This window comes from Pogoniulus pusillus, chromosome Z, assembly GCF_015220805.1.
Source record: "Pogoniulus pusillus isolate bPogPus1 chromosome Z, bPogPus1.pri, whole genome shotgun sequence".
NCBI lineage: Eukaryota > Metazoa > Chordata > Aves > Piciformes > Lybiidae > Pogoniulus > Pogoniulus pusillus.
In genome coordinates, this window is record NC_087309.1 from 55,602,080 (window position 1) to 55,622,143 (window position 20,064).

At 43.6% G+C, this 20,064-nt stretch overlaps 1 protein-coding gene across 1 annotated transcript in view; it reads left to right on the forward strand.

Annotated features, from left to right (window-relative positions):
- Nucleotides 1-19,863, forward strand: part of RCL1 (RNA terminal phosphate cyclase like 1) — a 34,490-nt gene extending 14,627 nt beyond the window's left edge. The window contains exons 7-9 of the mRNA XM_064140405.1: nucleotides 2,262-2,418; nucleotides 13,608-13,711; nucleotides 18,622-19,863. Of these exons, the coding sequence (XP_063996475.1) occupies nucleotides 2,262-2,418; nucleotides 13,608-13,711; nucleotides 18,622-18,772 (412 nt within the window). The 3' untranslated portion in view covers nucleotides 18,773-19,863. The remainder of the gene's footprint in view (nucleotides 1-2,261; nucleotides 2,419-13,607; nucleotides 13,712-18,621) is intronic.
- The last annotated feature ends 201 nt before the right edge of the window (nucleotides 19,864-20,064 follow it).

Genomic DNA, 20,064 nt, shown 5'->3' on the forward strand with positions numbered 1-20,064 from the left:
GCTGAAGGAGTGTCCTTTCACCAGCGAGGACTGGAAAACTGAGAAATTAATTTACTGTGCTTTCACAGATTTTGTTTGCCAGCAGAACACACAAGTGTTGAATGCGAGTCAAACAGTATTACTCATTTGTTGTCCTTGTGACTTTCTGATGAGGTCAAAAGAGTTCTGGATAATATTTTTCTTCTTTCTGTATGGTCAAATCCAAGCACACACATTTTCTTTTGCTGTTCCTGTATTACCTTTAAAGAAAATCATGTTAGATCTGCAGAATTATTAATGTAAAAATTGTTTACTCAAAGTATTTTTTCCTCTTTTTCAATCCTCCATCATACTGAATAATCCAGGTTAGTAAGTCTTGTGGCTTCAGACTGTTAACAGTGTTCAGAATTGTGGAAACATTTCTGGGAGCTGTGTGTTTTGGGGGTCATATTTCAGTTGTTATCTGTCTATAAAGTAAAAAAAGTCAAATTATCTGGGGCAGCAGCATTACATTTATTGCTTGTAAGGGCAGCCTATGCAGGGAGGATAAAGAATACTATGGGAGGGTGAACTGAATCCTTCTCTGTCCTGCTGCTGCATGCGGTTTTCTGGTGCTGCTGTGCTGCCACGTTCAGCCTAAGTAGGGTGCCAGTTTGATTGCTGCATTACACCTGATACTAACATTGTGCCACTCTGGCAAAACTGGTTTTATTACCCATTTCCCAGCAATTATGTATGTGTCGTAGCAGCACAAGGATTAGGAAAGCAACGTGCCTCATTGTTTCTGACATGTCTTCTGGTAGCAAGCAAGACCAGCGTGGACTAGTTCAGCCCATCTATGCCCATACAAAACTAAGCCCTGATTTCAGAACATAGAGCATTGAACAATATGACCCATCCCCAGTGACAAAAAGTTCAGGAAATACGTTACCTGGAAGTCTTCTGCCACCTGTAATGTCTCTTTAACTAAAAACTTTCCAGTTCTGATTTGAGCATTTGCAGGAAAACATTTGTCTCTGCAGGTGCTGTCTAACGCTTTTGGCACATACATGAGGCGTTGGATGATTTGAATTTTTATTTAGGCAGACTGTCCTATGCTACTGAACACTGATGAATTTTGCCAGCATGCATTAAAGGGTTCTTGTCCAAAAAATAACATATTTAATACTGTTGTGGTCTCACTGTCTAGACCTCACTCTCTTTCAGAGGAAGGAGAAAAGGAACATCTTTAGCATACCTTCTGTGTTGCTTAGAGAGTGCAGGTAGTTAAAGATGGGTGGGAACCATTGATACCTTTTTGTTCCTGCCCTACTGAAATTCTCTGGAGGAAATGTTATTTTTCTGGCACTGGGAGAGCTTATGTATATTCATGTTTGGGGTTTGTCCTTCTGGTTTGTCCGTGATTGTGACATTCAGTTCAGGGTCAGTGTGACTTTTAATTAAGAAGTTGGGGTAGTGAGGCAGTAGGAGTCCAGAACTGTATAAAATCCTGTGTGTGGAATAAAGTCAAGTTAACCTTCTTTTGAATGGCTAGTTGTTGGTGTTCTTCCAGGGCCTATAAATAAGAGGATCTTGTGACATTTTTATTTCCCTTCCTTGAAACTTTCTGATTTCTCAGCAAGCCATATCCAGCCATCTGGACTTTCTTGCAGCATAAAAGTGTTTCTTAACTCTGACAATAGCATTTTGTAGGATCCTAAGTTCTAAGAAAAACAGAGGGGTTTTTTTGGTTTTTTGTTCAAATTATATGCTCAGAATTCTTACATGATTGTCACTGTTTGAATGATACCAAAATGAACTTTTTTTTTTTTTTTTTTTCATTTTGTTGCCTGGTGCCATGGGCATGGTACTTTGCTAAAAATTGAAGACTCCAGGGAAAGAGCTTGATCCCTGAAGAAAGTTAGCTTTGATTTTGAGTGTGCCGGTGTATAAAATACGCTACGGAAAGCTTCGAAATGTTCATCTTACACAAATCAAATGAAGAGAGGTGTTTCTGGAGTGCAAATGTTTTACTAGTTTTCCTTTTTAAGGAGTTCCTGCCAGCAATAGCTAGTGCAGTAGGTTTAAGGCAAAGTGGTACTGGGTTTAACTTTTAAGTACTGTTGTTAATGTTTTCTTCGAAGTGAATCAAATGTACACATTTGTTGGCAAGTCTAGATTCCCAGTATTGTCCTGTGGGAGGAGCTGCCGGTGACTTAAGGAGGTTGGCTGGGGGTAGTTCTTGGCTCATTACTCGATTTTTTTTGTCCTTAAATCAAGGGCACTTCTTTCCTTTCTTTCAGATCACCAGGTTTCGGCATGTGCCTTACTGCAGAAACCATCAATGGCACGGTTCTCAGTGCTGAGCTAGCCTCAAACCCTCAAGGCCAAGGAGCAGCTGTGCTTCCTGAAGAACTGGGCCAGAACTGTGCTAAGCTGTTGCTTGAAGAGATCTACAGGGTAAGTGACAAATATGTTGTATAGCTATAGGATAAGAAGATGATAATATATTGGTAAAGGAAGAGGTGGTCTGGAGGCTGAGATAAACAGAGAAATAATCTAATGCTGCTAGTGTCATCATCCAGGTAAAGAATGGTTTGAAATGGTTCTGTTAATAGTGTAATGACTTACGGGGCGGGATCTTGTTTCCCATGTCCGGGATATGTTACTATGAATCATTGTAATGACACATTTTTACTTTGCTGCTTGGGTTGCCTTTACATGGGCTATTACTTTTATTTAATACTAAGTTGGAGGGCTAAAAGAATTAATGCTCTTAGTGCCCCATTCCAACCACTGTTTTGAGTGAGAGAGCATATGAGGAAGAAGGAGTGGAAGAAAAGCATCTAGCCTCAGTGCTGCCTGTTTTATGGTGATGAAGACAAAGTCAAATGTTCTGAGATGTGTTTGGTTTATGAGGAATGGGGCTGTATGGTTTGTTGATAAGAAGATGGGACAGTGTTTGTGTGGGAATCCTGAGTGCATCAGTCTACTTTTGTAGAAGACTTCTAGTGGATGGGCTGCTTCCAGTTTTACAAATTAATTTGACAATTAACATTACAATGAATTTCTCATTTAACAAAGCGTCTATCTGCCTTTACTGTATATGTCCTCAAATGTTAAAATATGTAGCTGTCAGTACTGGCCTTTAGGAGGCAATCATCTACCAACTGTGCTCACTGCTTAAAAAAAAAAGAGTAATTGCTTCAAACGGGAATAGCCTGGTAAAATTTTGCAGTGTTAAAAATGCCATTAATGAGATTCTGTATTAGGTAATGCCAATTATAAAATCACTCCTTAGCCTCATAAACCACATGAAGGCATTCAGTAATTGGACTATATCTGCATTGCCTGTCACAGAGTCTCCCACCTCATTTAACAGTGGACCCACTTTTTCTCCTTTTGTCTTTTACAAAGAAGTCTTCATTGTTATCTTTCCCTTACCTAGCCATGTTTAGTTCCAAGAGAGCCTTGGCCTTTTTTCTTGCATCTCAAGATGCTTTAACAGAATTTCTATAACCCTCCCAACTGCCCAGACATTTTTTCCACTTACTGTAGAATTCCCTCCCTCTTCCATTTGAGTCTTTCTAGCACCTCCTTACTTATCCAGGCAGGTCTCCTGTCTCCTCTACTAGTTGTTTGGTTGTTTTTTTTTATGCAGGTATATGTTTTTCTCTGAGCTAGGGGGAGGAGGTGTTTCAATATTAACCATCTCTCTTGGAAGCCCTTACCATCTAGAGCCCTAGCCCACGGAATGGTTTTAAGTAATTCTTTGGACAGGACAAAATTAGTTCTTCTTTTAAAGTTCAGGGGAGACATTTTCTACTTGTCCTGCTTCTTAACAATACTAAACACTCATTTCATAGTTGCTACAGCCAAGGCTGCCTCCTTGACCAGGCCTCCTTTGTTCATTAATACAATGTCCAGCATCACACTTCCCCTTGTTAGTTCTTCAACCACCTGCATCAGAATGTTGTCATCATTGAACTGCAGGAACTTTGTGAACTGAATATGCCAGTTCCCCCTTCCCCTGCTGAAGGGAAAAAAACCACAAACAAACAAATCCAGCAAACAATGCAGAAACCACAAAAGAATGCATCAAAGCAACCTAAACTTTAGTACATTTTTCCCTTTGTGTAAGCCCTCTTGGAAGACATTTTCAAGTAGTCAAATGATCGAAAGCACTGAAGATTCAATTTACACATACCTTTATCAGCAATAGTAAGTACTTTTTTTTTTTGCTTTGAAAACCATCTGTCACTTGATGGATGGAATCTATTGAGGGAATTTTCCCAGATATTTCAGATATTGGAGAACATCTCAAAATGAAGAGGCCTAGAAAGGCCAGAATGAGGGAATTTTCTGGTTTAGTGTACTGCAAATGTTTGAATGTAGTGAGTCCACTTCTGTGAAGTGCTGGCATAGTGAGGATTTCAGGACAACAGGATAAAAAACATTTGAGAAGGAAACAGGGTCAGACAAGTCTTTGAATGATAAAGGGGTGGGCCATGAGGTTTCAGTGTCTTTCAAAGTAAAATTCTGAGTGAGATTGTTAGCTGTGGTCTATGGGGCCAGTGTTGCTCCTAGAAGGCTCTTTTGTGTCTGAGCTGCTTCATTCCAAAGAGCGACTTACACGTGCTAAGCAGTGCAAAACTGCCTGTAGTCCTCTGCTGCAGCAGCTTGTGGTGGAAAGGCTTGCTGCTCAAACAGTAGGGATCTAGGAAAGCTCTGCATGTAGCAAGGGTAGATTGCTCTGAACAGGCACTTCTTACGTCTCTCTTCTTACGCCACCTACTCATTGAATTCAGGGCTCAAGGGAGAATTTCTCTCAATGTAATTGCATTTTCTCTTTATGAGATTGTTTCTCCATCTGTGTCTGCAGGAGCCAGGGAAGCTTGACTAGAAAAGCGCGTCCTGGGAGCACTGGAGCTAATTTTCTGTGCACGGGGTTTTAGCTGTTGAGGTGACCCATGAATCTGCAGGATTTCAGCACTGTTTAAAGGAGCTCAGGAACATCTCTTTAAATTGCTTGCTTAGTGCTTGTAGTTATCTGACCTTTACCCCCTAGGAAATCTAAGGATTTGAGTCTTCAGCACTACCTTAAGTGCCAAACGATCCCTTTTACTAAGCCTTCAAAAAGAAATGAAAGAGATAGTATGATTCTTGGAGTCAGTGGACATTTTTTATGTTTCCCCTTTTCCAGTCATCAAGACTTTGACTAGACTGACATTACCTTTCAAATATGATAGACAGTGACTTGGCAGCTTCATCTGCCAATTTCATCAGGACCGATGGACGAATATTATCAGGCCCCATGGACTTGTGCACCTTCAGCTTCTTTGAATGGTCTCAAACTGGGTCTTCAGTTACATTGGGTAGAATTTCCTTTTCCCAGTCCCTACCTTTGCTTTCTGGAGCATGAAGGTTGTAGCTAGAGACCTTGCTGATGAAGCCTGAGGCAAAGAAGTCATTGAGTGCATCAGCCTTCACATCTCTCATGACCAGGTCTCCATTTTCTTTCTGGAGAGACCCCACACCTCCCCTAGCTTTTCTTTTGTCACTGATGTACCTGAAGAAATTACTGTTCCACTTTATGTGCCTATCCAAGTTTAGTTCTATCTGTGCTTTTGATTTTCTAATTCCTGTCTGTTCTGACAACTTCTTTGTAATCCTCCCATGAGACCTGTTGTTGCCTCCACTCCCTATAGACTGCCTTTTTGTGCCCAAAGAGGTCCAGGAGCACCTTCTTCATCCACACAGGCCTCCCAGTACTCTTGCCTGACACACCTTTATTCTTGGGATGCACTGCTGCTGAGCTTGGAGGAGATGTTCATCGAACATCAGTCAGCTTTCTTGGGCCTCTCTTCCTCCAGGGCTTTATCCCATGACACCCTGACAAGCAGATCCCCAAAAAAGATGAGATCTGCTCTCTTGAAATCCAGAGTAGTGAACTTGTTTTGCACCTTCTTTGATGTCTTGAGGATTTCAGGGTCACTGCAGCTAAAGTTGCCCTTGAGTTTCACATCACTTACGAGTCTCTCCTTATTAGTAAGCATGGAGTCCAGCGTAGCACCTTTTCTTATGGCTTACTTTACCAGTGGGAGGAGGAAGTTATCATCAGTGGACTGTGATTGGAAAAGACCATCAAGACAAAGTCCAGTTGTTATCTAACTCTACCAGGACTACTACTACACCATATCCTTGAGTACTGTATCTATCTAGATGGCTTTTAAATACATCCAGAGATGGCAATTCAACCACTTCCCTGGACAGTCTTTTCCAGGCTTTGATAACTCTTTCAGTATAGAAGTTTTACCTAATGCCTAACCTAAACTTCCCCTGGCTTAACTTGCTGCCATTTCCTCTTGTCCTCTGAGTTGTGACTTGTGAGAAGAGAGCCACACCCATCTCTCTACAAGCTCTCTTCAGGTAGTTGTAAAGAGTGATAAGGTCTCCCCTCAGCCTCCACACAACTCCAGTTCCTTCATCATCCTTACAAAATTTATTTTCAAGACCCTTTACCAGCTTTATTGCACTTCTCTGGACACACTCTGGCACCTCAATGTCTTTTTTATGCTCTGGTGCCCAAAACAGAACACAGTACTCAAGGCATGGCCTCACGAGTGGTGAGTATAGTAGGACAGTCACCTCTCTATTCCTGCTGGCCACACTGTTCTTGATGCAGATCAGCACTGGCCTTCTTGAGGCTGGCTTAAGTTCAGCTGGCCGTCCATCAACACCCCCAAATCCCATTCTGCTGAGCAGCTGTCGTGGAGGTCAGGGAATTAATATGGCCAAGTCAGAAATTATAAAAAATAGAACTATTTTATTTTCCTGAAACCTTGCCTTCAAACTATATACAAAACTAGTTTAGGTTTATGTTCCAGGTTAGGTTGGATCCCTCCTCCGGTAGAATAAACTCACTACAACATGGATATTTGGAAAGTCAGGGAAAAATGAAATTGTATTTCTTACAGTTTAAATTTAACAGTATAAGGAGAGTAAACTACTACAGAAATATAATAACCTTAACGAAGATGGGGAAGGGGTCAAGTGGCATCGAAGCAGCAAAAGCTGCAGCAGCCAAAACAGCGGTGGGGGAAGATAGCAGCAGGTGCAGCTGAAGCGGCAGAAGCAGCAAGGGTCAGGTACAAGCTGTGCTTGCAGACATAAAGCTCTTGATGCTCCAGTGAAATTATATTAACTTATCCATTGTTGCCATTATCCCTAGAATGGTCACCTCTCCACTCAGAGCTTCTACTTAAAAATTTCTCTGTTCTGAATATTTTTATGTCTAAGCTAGAAATCTAGCTCAAACTGCCAGAGTTTATTTACAGATTCTAGTTAGATTGGGAATTCTTCAAAAGGGTATTAAGGGTATTTAGAGATTTAGGAAGTCAGGAAATGAAAAAGACTAAGCTATAAACACAGCTTTACACCACTGTCAATGAGGTTGAGCAGAGAATTAGGGGAACAGCAGGATTTACTCATGGAGGTGAGATGGGTGTTCGGCAGTGATCCTTTGCTGGATTTATCTGCTCTCGGCTGCCTCCTGATGCTGCAGGCAATATCCAGTAGTGTGGAATCATGTGGCAGAAGCCCAAGGTGAATGGCAAAGCTGCCAAACTCAGAAGTGTCTTGAGATGCGGTTGCCACAAGACAGGGATTCGTGGAAGTGATGCTGCCTCAGCTGCAGCAGGGTAGAGCCAAACTGCTAGGGTCTCCCCAGTCTGGAATGGCAGCCAGGAGGTTGGCTGTTGATATGGTCTGAGAGTAGCCAGTCTGGGTGCCGGCAGCAGCTCTCTCAAAGGACCCTAGGGCTTGCCAAGCCTGCAGGATTGCACAGAATAGTGAAAAAATGAGGAGAACCGCCCAGAAGCAGGAACAGTGTAAAACTGAGAGCTGTGTAAAAAGGTAGGAGCCATCCAGAAGCGGGGACAGTCCAAAACAGAAATTCTGTCACAGCAGGAACCTGTCCTGTCAGGGACTCTGATCAAGGTGGGAACTCCTTCAGCATAGGAGTCTCGCACCTTCTCCCTTGCTCTATTTAAGCTTTTCTAGACAAAGTGTCCATTTTATACTGGGCATGAAAACCCAGCCAGCCACCAGCCCAATTCCCAGCGCAGGCTTCCACACAGGTCAGTGTACATGTAGAAAGGCACCTCCCGCTGTTCCCCACCTCAAGCCTGCAGGGCTGAGGGGGGAACAGTTCTCACACTTTCTCCTCCCCATTCAAACCCTCAGGCTGGGTGAGAGAAGAAAGGAATTTGGAGTGCTCTGGAACAGCAACTTTCCAGCCACTCTGCCCAAAGCTTATAGCATTGCATGGGTTTGTTGTGACCCAGCTGCAGGACTCAGCATATGACCTTGTTATATCCTGTATGATTGACCTGAGCCCATTGATCCAGGCTGTCAAGGTCACTCTGAAGAGCTTTCCTACTCTGCAGCAGATCACTAAGTACACCTAACTTGGTGTCATCTGCAAACAAACAGTGGCTACTCTCAGTGTCATCTTCAAGAAAATTTATGAAGATAGTAAAACAGGAGTGGCCCCAGCATTGAGTTCAGGGGGTCACCACTGGTGACCAGCTGCCAACTGGGTTTAACTCCTTTCTTCAAGATGCTGTGGGGAGCAGTATGAAAGGCTTTCCTGAAGTCCAGGTAAACAACATTCACAGCCTTTTCCTCATCTACCAAGTCACCTTGTATTTGGAGAATGAGGTTTGCTAAGCAGGTCCTGCCTGCATGAACCCATGCTGGCTGGGCCTAATTGTCCTGTGAATGGTGTGTTACGGTACTTAAAAGTTATTGGTTCCATCACCTTCTCTGGCACTGAGGTCAGTCTGGCAGGTTTGTAGTTCCCTGGATGCTCCTTCCATCCCTTATAGATAGGTGTCACATTTGCTAATCTCCACTCTGTTCAGACTTCCTTAGTTAGCAAGGACTAACAAATCATGAAGAGGGGCTTGGTAAGCACATCTGCTAACTCCTTCAGAACCCATAGCCTTGTTTATGCTTAGGTGGTTCAGCATCCCTGTCTTCCAGCTCAAGAGGCCATCTGGGAAGATGAGAGAGGGGGACAGAAGATTCATCTGCCTCCCTGAGGAGGGACCTCTTTCCATTACCCCCCATTTATTGGGTTCCCTCCTTCTGCCTGCAGGCAATAGGGGAGGGGATCCTCTGCTTCTTGTGGAGGTTCGATCTGTTTTACTTACCTCAAGGTGTGTCGAGATCTAGCTGGAGGGCTGGGCCTAGAGAGTGGTGGTGAATGGTGCCACATCAGTTGGCAGCCAGTCACTAGTGGTGTCCCCCAGGGATCAGTGCTGGGTACAGTCATGTTCAGTTTCTTTACTGATGAGCTAGACAAGGGGATTGAGTCCATCATCACTAAGTTTGCATATGACACCAAGCTAGGAGCAAGTGTTGATCTGTTGAAGGGTAGGAGAGCCCTGCAGAGGGACCTTGAAAGGCTGGATGGGTGGGCAGAGGCCAATGGGATGAGATATAACAAGGCCAAGTGCAGGATTCTGCACTTTGTCCACAACAACCCCAAGCAGCACTACAGGCTGGGGACAGAGTGGCTGGAGAGCAGCCAGGAAGAAAGGGACCTGGGGGTACTGGTCGACAGCTGACTAAGCATGAGCCAGCAGCGTGGCCAGAATACCCAATGGCATCCTGGCCTGGATCAGGAACAGTGTGGCCAGTAGGACAAGGGAGGTTATTCCTCCCCTGTATGCAGCACTGGTCAGGCCACACCTTGAGTCCTGCGTCCAGTTCTGTGTCACTCAGTTTAAGAGAGATGTCGAGGTGCTAGAACATGTCCACAGAAGGGCGACAAAGCTGCAGAGCAGGCTGGAACACAAACCCTATGAGGAGAGGCTGGAGAAGAGGCGGCTCAGAGGTGATCTCATTGCTGTCTACTACTACTTGAAAGGAGCTTGTAGCCAGGTGGGGGTCAGCAACAGAACAAGGGGACGCAGTCTCAAGTTGTGCCAGAGTGAGTATAGACTGGATGTTAGGAAGAAGTTCTTCACAGAGAGAGGCCATTGGAATGGGCTGCCCAGGGAGATGGCGCAGTTGTTGTCCCTGGAGGTGTTCAAGAAAAGACTGGATGAGGCACTTAGTGTCATGGTCTGGTTGACTGGCTAGGGCTGGGTGATAGGTTGGACTGGATGATCTTGGTGGTCTCTTTACACCTGGTTGATTCTGTGATTCTGTATCACTCTCACTTCCCGATACTCCTCAACCTCTGTAACTTCAAAACCTGGATATTTCACACAACAAATTACTGGGACTTCCAAATATGTATCACACAGGTAAGCGAGGAAATTGTGCATGTGCCAAAATCAAAGCTGGGGTGAAGCTCAGAAGAGTAATCCTCTTCAAAAGACTGTGGTTCAGTACAAATATCACGTCTCTGGGTATGCACATGTCAACTGTTGTATAACAAAGTAGACAGGAATTTAAGTGCTCCTTTAATTGTCACTTCCAGCTGGATTTGGCTCTGTTGTCAATGGAAACAATAATGGAGAAACTCTCATAAACTGGATTAATAAGCACTAGAAGCTGCATCCTAGGTTTGTCACAACTAACAGCTATTTTGGAAGAAATGTTAGCACTTTAGCTCAGACTTGCCCTATCCCATTTCTGTTGGGAGGATTCTGTTTTATTTTGTGCTCTTGAGTAAGTGGCAGGTGGATAGAGAGAAAAAGTTTGTCCTTGGGAGCAACATGTTTTTATTTGGCAAAAGTTACAGTTCTGTCGTCAGACTACAAGCAAATCAATTTCTCTGTCTGAACACTGCCTATGCAGGAAGAGGCATAGCAGTGCACTGCTAATGCACAGCAATAGTGAGGATGACAAACTCAGTGCAACAAGACGTTTTATGTAAGCAGCTAGGATGTGTGGTGGATACATTTTGTTTTGCTGTATTGTTTAGGACATGCTGATTGAGACTTTTGCACAAATTTTGCATTAAAAATAGATGTTTTGCAGTGTTTTCAGCTTTAGAAAAACAAAAACAACCCCAGGCACTGTAGAGGTTTCATCCAAGTGATAAAGAAACACTTTGAATTATTAACCAAACTACAAATACAGAAGGTCCTGTGTCAGGAATACTTGTTACCAAACTCTCATGGACTTCTTGTGCATGTTTCAGGTTGGCAAATACAGCTGGTGAGGTCTATGGCTCTGGATTGCTCCAGTAAATTCTGCAGATCCCCTATTTGCTCAAGATAAAGCACAGTTTTTATCAATCCCAGAGAATGTTAGACTGAGTAAATGAACTTCACTATGATATGTCAGGTTCACATAGTTAAAAGGACAAGGACTTTTGTAAGAGAGTGGTGCAAGGAGTTAGCTCATGGTAGTGAATGTAATGAAGATGTTTCCTTTGTTGTGGTCTATCATTAGTTGCATGAAGGGCAAAGGCTTATTTCAGAAGAGCAGAGCTGAGACTGGTCACACTGAAGCAAGGCCATCTTGAAAATGAAACCTTCAGTAACTCTCCTTGGAAAAGTCATAGAATCATAATGTCAGGGACTGGAGAGGACCTCCAAAGATCATCTAGTCCAACCCCACGGCCTGAGCGGGATCACCTATACCAGATCACACAGGAATATGTCCAGGCAGCTTTTGAGTATTTCCAGAGAAAGATACTCCACAACTCCTCTGAGCAGCCTTTTCCAGTGTTCTGTCACCCTCACAGTGAAAAAAATCCTTCTCAATGTTTAAATGAAACTTCCTACGCCTCAGCTTCCACCCATTGCTGCTTGTCCTGTCATCAGGCATCACTGGGAAGAGCCTGGTTCCATCCTCCCGACACTCACCCTTTACATATTTATAAACAGTGATGAGGTCACCCCTCAGTCTCCTGTTCTCCAAACTAAAGAGCCTCAGCTCCCTCAGTCTCTACTTGTAAGACAAATGTTCCATTTTCTTTATCATCTTTGTGGGTCTTTTCTGCCCTCTCACTAAGGAAATGTGCTGAGATTGCACATCATTGTATTTTCTTGATCTGTGTAGGCCAAAATTTATTTTGCCCTTCCCTTGCTTTTTGGATGATGTTACCTCACAGAATGTATGTCAAGTTACTCCTTGCCCACGGAGATAACTCTAGGTTTTCCTTCACTGGAGCACTTGATTTTAAAGATTGAACTTTTAGTTTTGTCCCTCTAAGCATGCCTATTCAGACCATTTAGCATCAGGCCTGATCTAGCAGGAAACTGTTCACAGATTTTTTTGTGGCTGTGAATCATGATGTATATTATTATTGGAAACAGTGTTATGCTAGGTATTTTTCAGCGTGCTTGCATAGTTGGTACATTCTTTCCACAACACTCCTGGCTGAAAGTATTTGTTCTAATTTACTGTGTTAAGACTTTGTAAACAATGAAGGCCTTCCAATCCTATTTATGTAAAAAAATGTATTAAAAAATATAGATGTGATGGTTTGGGTGTTACCAGCCCCCCCCCACTTAAGAAAATCACCCAGACTAGACTCAGCTGCTGGAAATTGAAGAATAAAGCTATATTTGCAGTTTAGGACAATATACAAGCAGATATTTACAGTATATACAGCTATAGACAGAAATACACAAGTTAAAAAGTAATACAGAAACACAACAGCCCCCCCAGAAACCAGAGTCCCTGAGAGGGGCTCCCAACCACCCTTCCACCTTCTCTCCACTCCTTTACCTTACCCCAGACTTTGCCCTATGTTCAAGGTGAGTTTGGAGGATCAGCCAGGGGAGGCTAGGAAGCAGATGGATTAGTCAGACAGCGAGTTAGGTTAGAGAGAGAAGTGCAGTCCAAAAAAACAGAGAGCAAACTCCCTTATCTATGTTTATGTTCCTGTGTTTATACATTTCAGCAAGCTTATGAGTGAAGTAGATGTCACCATTGTTTCCTTTTCACAGTTTATAATCCAATTCTTCTCACCAAAATATCCCAGCTAGGCTCAGACTAGCACAATACATCATCATTAGCAGCTTCCACATACAAAGCAATTGACCATGTGCATACGGCTTACAACAGTCAAATATGTATGAGTGCATGCAGTTCTACATACTTTGATGCAGTGCTCTTCCACATAGCAATAATAATGATGATGATGATGATGATGATGATTTCTGTTAATCTCCATTTTAAATATGGGGAGAAAATGTTTTACAGAATTAGCAGCAAGAGCTTAGGTGGATGTTTGTGAGAACAGAATTTAATTTACTGGTTTGCACCTGCTAATGCTGAACTGTTTGTCCAAGTGTAAATTAGTAGTCACCATGAAGTGCTGCAATTCATGGTGTATTCAAATGCTCATGGACTATAATTAATACCTGTTTTCAGTTAACTGCAAAGAAATTATTCAGTGATTACATTCTGTGACATGGGAAGAAAACAGGTTGTTAGAGCTGGGAGGGATCTTTAATGTGACCTTGTTACTGAGTTTTGGGCTAGTTCTGTTCCTTTACCAGCCTGCCATGTGAAACTAATTTGTGTTTATTACAAAATCCAGATTTTTATCTTTTGGGCCTTGAAAGTTGAGAACAATAATTCAGCCTTTTAAGTGTATTTTTCTCCTTCATTAGTCTCAGCCCATCTCACATTCTGGTTTGCATAGAGATTAATTATTAAAACATTTTGCTTTGCAGGGAGGCTGTGTAGATTCAACAAATCAGAGCCTTGCTCTGCTCCTCATGACCCTTGGACAGCGGGATGTTTCTAAAGTCCTGCTAGGACCTTTGTCTCCATACACGTAAGTTGTTTTGTTAAGTTTCATTACCCAGTCTTGTTGAACTCCCTAGTTTTATTGCACAGCTATTTTTTTAATATGGAAAACTTTGCCTGTGGCTATGAATAGCACAGTTTGTACCCATCTTCAAATGAGACAGATGGTGTAAGTTACCTAGTGTTTGTTTCTACACATTACAAGATTATTTGATTCCCTTACTCTTCTATGTCATTCCTGATTCTGAGAACTGCAAAGATAGGTTTTGTTGTTGATTCTTGGTCCTGGAATGTATGTGAACATCAGTTTGTTGTTTTGTTGCCTAGTGTGCACTGCTTTGTTTTCCTAGTGTTCTCTCTGTAACTGTGGCATTAAATGGCATTTTTCTAATGGCTAGCCAAATGCCAAAGCTGTGGTTGTTTGTAGGAAGCAGCTTAAGAGTTCAATTCATAATTCTGTGCAAACACAAAGTTTTAGCCCTCTTAGGCAGCACTTTTATCTAGTCCTTCAGTCTTAATTTTTATTAAAGCTTTGTCTGTGGCTGGTAGAGGTTGAGAGGATAGAAAAATGCTAGATAGATTTCTTATGTTGTTATTTGCAACTTGCAGGTGTGGGGAAGGGCACTGAATAGCAAAAAAAACTCATTTACTCTATTAGAATGACAAGTCATAGACTAGGTTACAGTTATTCCTAGAGACTGAGTGGTTTTCCTTTAAACAAATGAAGGCAAGGCTGTTTATCTCACAATGGCATCAAGTAATAAGACTGTGAACTGTCCTTTTTCGGTTATCATGGTACCGGTGCTGTATATGTGAAAGGTACAGTACTGTGATAACTGAAGAATGGTGGTGCCATCACATGACAGTTAGTAATTGCCTAACTCCTATTTTCAACCACTGGCATCTCAGAAACAACATAGATCAGGTTTTGAGGGCATGGCAGGGAGCCTTCCATTGCACAGGCTATATAAAGTAAGTGTTCAGTCTTACAGCAGTAGATGTCAGTGTTTGAAGTGCACAGCGAAGCACACGTGAAACAAAATAGTCACCATTGCCTCATCTCTCTCCTGATGCTACGAAAGTCACAGGTGTGCACTAGTTTATTCTGTAAACAGGCTGGTTTCGAGTGGGTAGCTTGCCTGTCTTCTTCCAAGCCTGCAGTATGCAGTAGGGATGAAGGTGAGATCATTAGATCTGTGATGCTGTGAGAATCTATTAGTCCAGTGAGGATCTATTCCTAGATGAAGCAGCTCTGGGGGCAGCATCCCCCCGTGCCATCTCTAAGGGCTTGGAAACTTGGTTCCTGAGCAACTCATCGGATGCACAGACTTTGAAGTGCGTTGCAGTACTGTCGTGTTTCACTTCGTTGTCTCTTTTCTCCGGGGGCTGTGACATCAGTTAACACTTTCATGCGGTGCAATCTGAAGCTCTGTACGAACTGCGTTACACTGGACTGGCTTCCCTCTAGCACAGCCTAACATGGATCCGACAGCTCACCTGGTGGATGAGAGCACCAGGTGGCAGCGTGGTGCTTCGGAATACCTCCATCAGAATGAGGAAACGTCTCTAAAATTCCTGTATTTCTAAGGAGGCAACTTTCGCCCCTGCTAATGGCACTGGACGGGGGAGGGGAGGTGTGGGCAGCGCTGGCAGCCCTGAGGCCTGTCTCCCTGCCCTGGCCCGCAGCCGCCCCGCTGCCCGGCGGATCGGGGCCCGGGGCCTTCGCGGGTCTCGGCGCCCCCTGGCGGGGGGCTCAGGCGTTCGAGCACCGCCTGTGGGCTGCACCGACCAGCTGCCGGTCACACCTAGTTCCCTGGCCGGGCAGCAGCCCTGCCTGGGACGCTGGTGAACGATAAGAGATCCACCGGCCCTGCCAGGCCGCTCTCAGGGCAGTCGGATCAAGGTGGTGTTGGTGGTGCACATATCTCCTCTCATGCTGAGCGCTGAGTTGGTCTCTGCCTGAGAGGCGAGCTGAGACGTGTGAAATGGTTGTGTGTCTTCTGGTATGACTTAGGCTTCCGGGAACAGGCTGCGCCTAGAAGGGCAGGCGTTTCAATTCCCCTGCCCCTCCTCCCCACCCTGTTTATTTTCGGCAGTACGATGGCTTTATGTTTAGCAGTGGCTATGCCTGAAGAGAGCCTCCGTGTGGCCCACGTAGCTGTCCTTGGGCCTCAGGAGAAGAGCTCATCCCTGCATGTTCTTGCTTGAACACCTGATCTAGACTTTCAGCGAAACAACACTTCTGTGTACCTGTGACTACCTCTTTCAGTCCTCCAGTCTGTGGGTGAATATCTGGTGCAGGCTCTGCCATGCTACTTGAGAGGCAACCCTTCCTGTACGTGACCCTTTTCTGCCTCAGGCTAACACAAACCTGCTTTCTGTTGCACTTCTGTCACATTCCCCTGCCTTACCCCCTCATTTTTTCCCCTATCTACAGGGCCCTTAGCATTTGTGCTTCTACTGCAGCAAGACAGAGATGGCATTTTGCCCCTCCCACATTCTGCCCCTACGTCCCCAGGCAGCCCCCCCTTTACACTCCCTGATCCTTTAAGCATGTGCCTGAGAGCTGTAGCAAAACCACCTTAACAGAATCATAGAATCAACCAGGCTGGAAGAGACCTTCAAGATCATCCAGTCCAACCTATCAACCACCCTGTCCAATCAACTGGACCATGGCACCAAGTGCCCCATCCAGGCTTTTTCTTAACATCTCCAGAAACAGCAACTCCATCACTTCCCTGGGCAGCTCATTCCCCAGAAAATCCTTGTTCTGAAAAAACATATGGTCAGAAAGCATTACTAAGGACATTATAACTTCACCTTGCCTTCCCTCACTCTCCTTCAAAAGTGTGAAGAGGTAGAGAAAGCACAGGAGTCCACACAGGAGTCCACACGTGCAAAGAGAGGCATGGACAGAACTGGTGGCACTGATGTGTCATGGAGTGTACTGATCAGCTTTTAGGATTTTACTGTGAGCTTCCAGCTCCACACTGACTCTGGCATTTGCACAATTTGTTCTGTGCCCACCTTGCAGTTCACCATGGCACTACTGTTGTGGGCTTGGCTGCTTCTTTGCCACACTGCCAGAGCTCTTGAAAAGGACTCAGCTAAAGAGGAGGCTGATGCAGAACTTGACTGTGAGCTTTACTGAAGCATTTGTGCCAGCATATGCCCATTTGCCTATTATACCAGCAACTGGAAACCTTGCAGTTGGATAGGTGTCTAAGAAAAGGTGGTTTTCAGTTCTTTCTTTTAACTATTAATCTATTTGAGAGATGAAAGAGCTGGTGTCTATGCTCAGGACAGGTATCAGCCAGGAATCATAGAATCAATCAGATTGGAAGAGACCTCCAAGATCATCCAGTCCAACCTAGCACCCAGCCCTAGCCAATCAACTAGACCATGGCACTAAGTGCCCCATCCAGGCTTTTCTTGAACACCTCCAGGGATGGTGCTTCCACCACCTCCCTGGGCAGCCCATTCCAATAGCAAATCACTCTCCCTGTAACAAACTCCCTAACATCCAGCCTATACCTCCCCCAGCACAACTTGAGACTGCGTCTCCTTACTCTGTTGCTGGCTGCCTGGGAGAAGAGACCAACCCCCACCAGGCTACAGCCTCCTTACAGGTAGTTATAGACATCAGTGAGGAAGGTGAGGTAAAAAGGTGTACATAGCATGAGGAGCCACACACCCACTTTCACCCTTCAGAGGTATTCAGCTAACTGCTCCAGAGTTATCTTTTGGGTGTTGTGAAGCACTGACCAGCATAGATAACAGCAGCATCTCTTAGTCTGGCTCCCGCTGTTTCCTTCCTCCTTCCCCATGCAGGTACCCAATCACAGGAGCAGCAAGCATGCTCAGCTGGAGCAGATAAGGCAGTTCTTGCTCCTGCAACTTGTGCTGTGCCTATTCACAGTTTCAGTGAATATGAGCTGCCAGGAGGGATTTAGAAGCCTTATGATGTTGCAGTGGGGACAGCCCTATCCTCTTAGTCTCCTGTAGCCCATTTTGTGAGTACTTTGATTAAGTGTGATTACCTTGTGATTGTGCTCTCAGCATGCAGAGCAGAGGCTTTTTACAGACTGACAGCCAAAGAAATGTGTGGAGTGGATAGTCACACTGCCTTTCTTTAAAGGTTAAACTTAACCTAAGAAGGGCACATAGCAGTTGCTGCAGGAGAATAAACTTTAGTTCAAGACTGCAGACTTCTTTGTGTCTGTGACTGGAAGGAACCAGACTTCTATCAGGAGGAAGTACCTATTTGTAGCCTTTTGGTGTAATTGCTTGCTTTCTCTTTTGGGTAAGCCATTAGGAATATTTCCTTAGTTTCCTTTGTTTGTTTGTTTGTTTTCCTGTCACCCTCAGAGAGTGTCTGTTCAGGAACACTCTGTGTTTTCATGCCTCTCATTCTAAAAGATGAGTCTGAATGTGGTTCTATCAAAGAATTAAGACAGTAGACAAGTTAGTAATGCAAATTAAATGTATGCTGTAGGATATGATGCCTCTTAAGGTGTGCACTCACAGCAAACATTTTGGCTATCCCTGTTTATATCTTATTTCTACTTTAGACATTGGGAGATGTGGGTGACAGGGGCAAGTACCACACGAGTGTAACATGGAAAGTCAGCATCATAAGTCGTCTTCCCTGGCTACATCTCAATTTCATCCTTTCTTCTTCCCTCACCATTTCGTCCTGCTATGTTATCAGGCATTCCTTTTCTCTCTGCTTGTACAAAGAGTGCAGTGGTTTCAGCAGAGCACACTATTCACTTCTGCAGTACAGATGAGAACATCGTTAGAAGCCTGTAGACTTACATCTCTGTGCTAAGCAATGTTGTCACATTCTGTTCACTGTGTTATTTCTGTAATCAGCATTAGTACATACTGCTAATTTGCTGCTTTGTTTCTTAAACTGTGTTGTTTTCTCTCCCTCAGAATTGAGTTTCTGCGACACCTAAGAAGCTTCTTCCAGATCATGTTTAAAATTGAAACAAAGGTGCCTGAAGCGGAGCATATGGGTGGAGAGAAAGTCTTAATGACTTGTGTTGGCATTGGATTTTCCAATCTTAGCAAAACCATCAGATAAGAAATACCTGCAGATTTCATGAAATGGCATGACAGAAAACACTCCCAAGATCTGAGCAAACATGCCTTTCCCTGTGTACTTACTCTGACCCAGGAAAATGACCAACGACTGCAGTGCAGAGGCACCCAAGCTTGCTTCATGTAAGCAATAAAGCTGACTTTAGGCTATTTAGACTGATGTTGTTTATAAATGCAGTATCACTGTTCTGTGCTGCACGGAATAGCTAGCTGGAGTCTCAGCAGGCTTGGGACTCTTTGCACAGCATTACTCCGCGTGGGACACGTGTCACTTATGTCCCTATGTCCTCATGCCTTAGTGCAGTGGGTTCTGTGCTTTGTATCTACTTCACTCTTACCTTGTTCTGAAAGATTTAGATAGACAGGGAAAACAAGACCTCTACAGTGAAAAATAAACAATTGCAATAGAAACTTTTATAGATTCTTAAGGTAATTGCAGAGTCAATATTAGCATGGAAATAAAATTAAAGGTGTGACAATAACTTTTTGTTTATACATTGCACATGTATGGAATCTGCCAAATGCTTTGCTCCTGCTTACATTGACTAAATTGCAATTTTACAGAAAGAAAAAAGTATCTGTCTTAATTTTCCTCAATGACAGAATGCTGCAGAAAGGTCGCAACTTACACTGACTTGTTTTAACCTCCTCTGCAAAGGCGGTCATGGAGGAGTAACATTGCCAGTTTTTGACTTGCCACACATATTCTCTTTAGGTTTGTTTGGTGTGCCTCATACTGTAATTTGCAGTTAGTCGTGAAATGCAGTGAAAAATGCTGTAGGCTTTGGGAGAGGAAAAAAAACCATTGTTATGCCATCACATTTCATGCAGCTGCTTTCTTTTGGAAGAAAGGATAATGGTGTGTCAATATTTACCTGGGAAGTGCTTTCGGTAGATTCCAGGCAAACCTGCAGAAATTGATGCTGAATTTCTAACACAAGGAAAGAAATAAGTGCTTGACTTCAGACAATTCTGAATGAGTCCAGTGTAAAATAAAATGTTGTCAAAAGCTGTTATGTACAGAGGGCAAACACTAATGACTGTGTTATAATGGTCTTACAAATTTTATCTGATGCTCAACACAAAGTGGATACTACCTCTGTAATAATAATAAAAAAAGATTTATCTTGGGCCCAAAAGGACTTTGACAAAATGTTAGGTATTGTATTAGCGGATTATTAACTACTGCAGGCTGTATGAGTAATTTTTATACTGTACTTTGGTTTTGTTGCAATCTACCTAAACACATTTTGGAAAAAAATAAAGTGTTTTGTT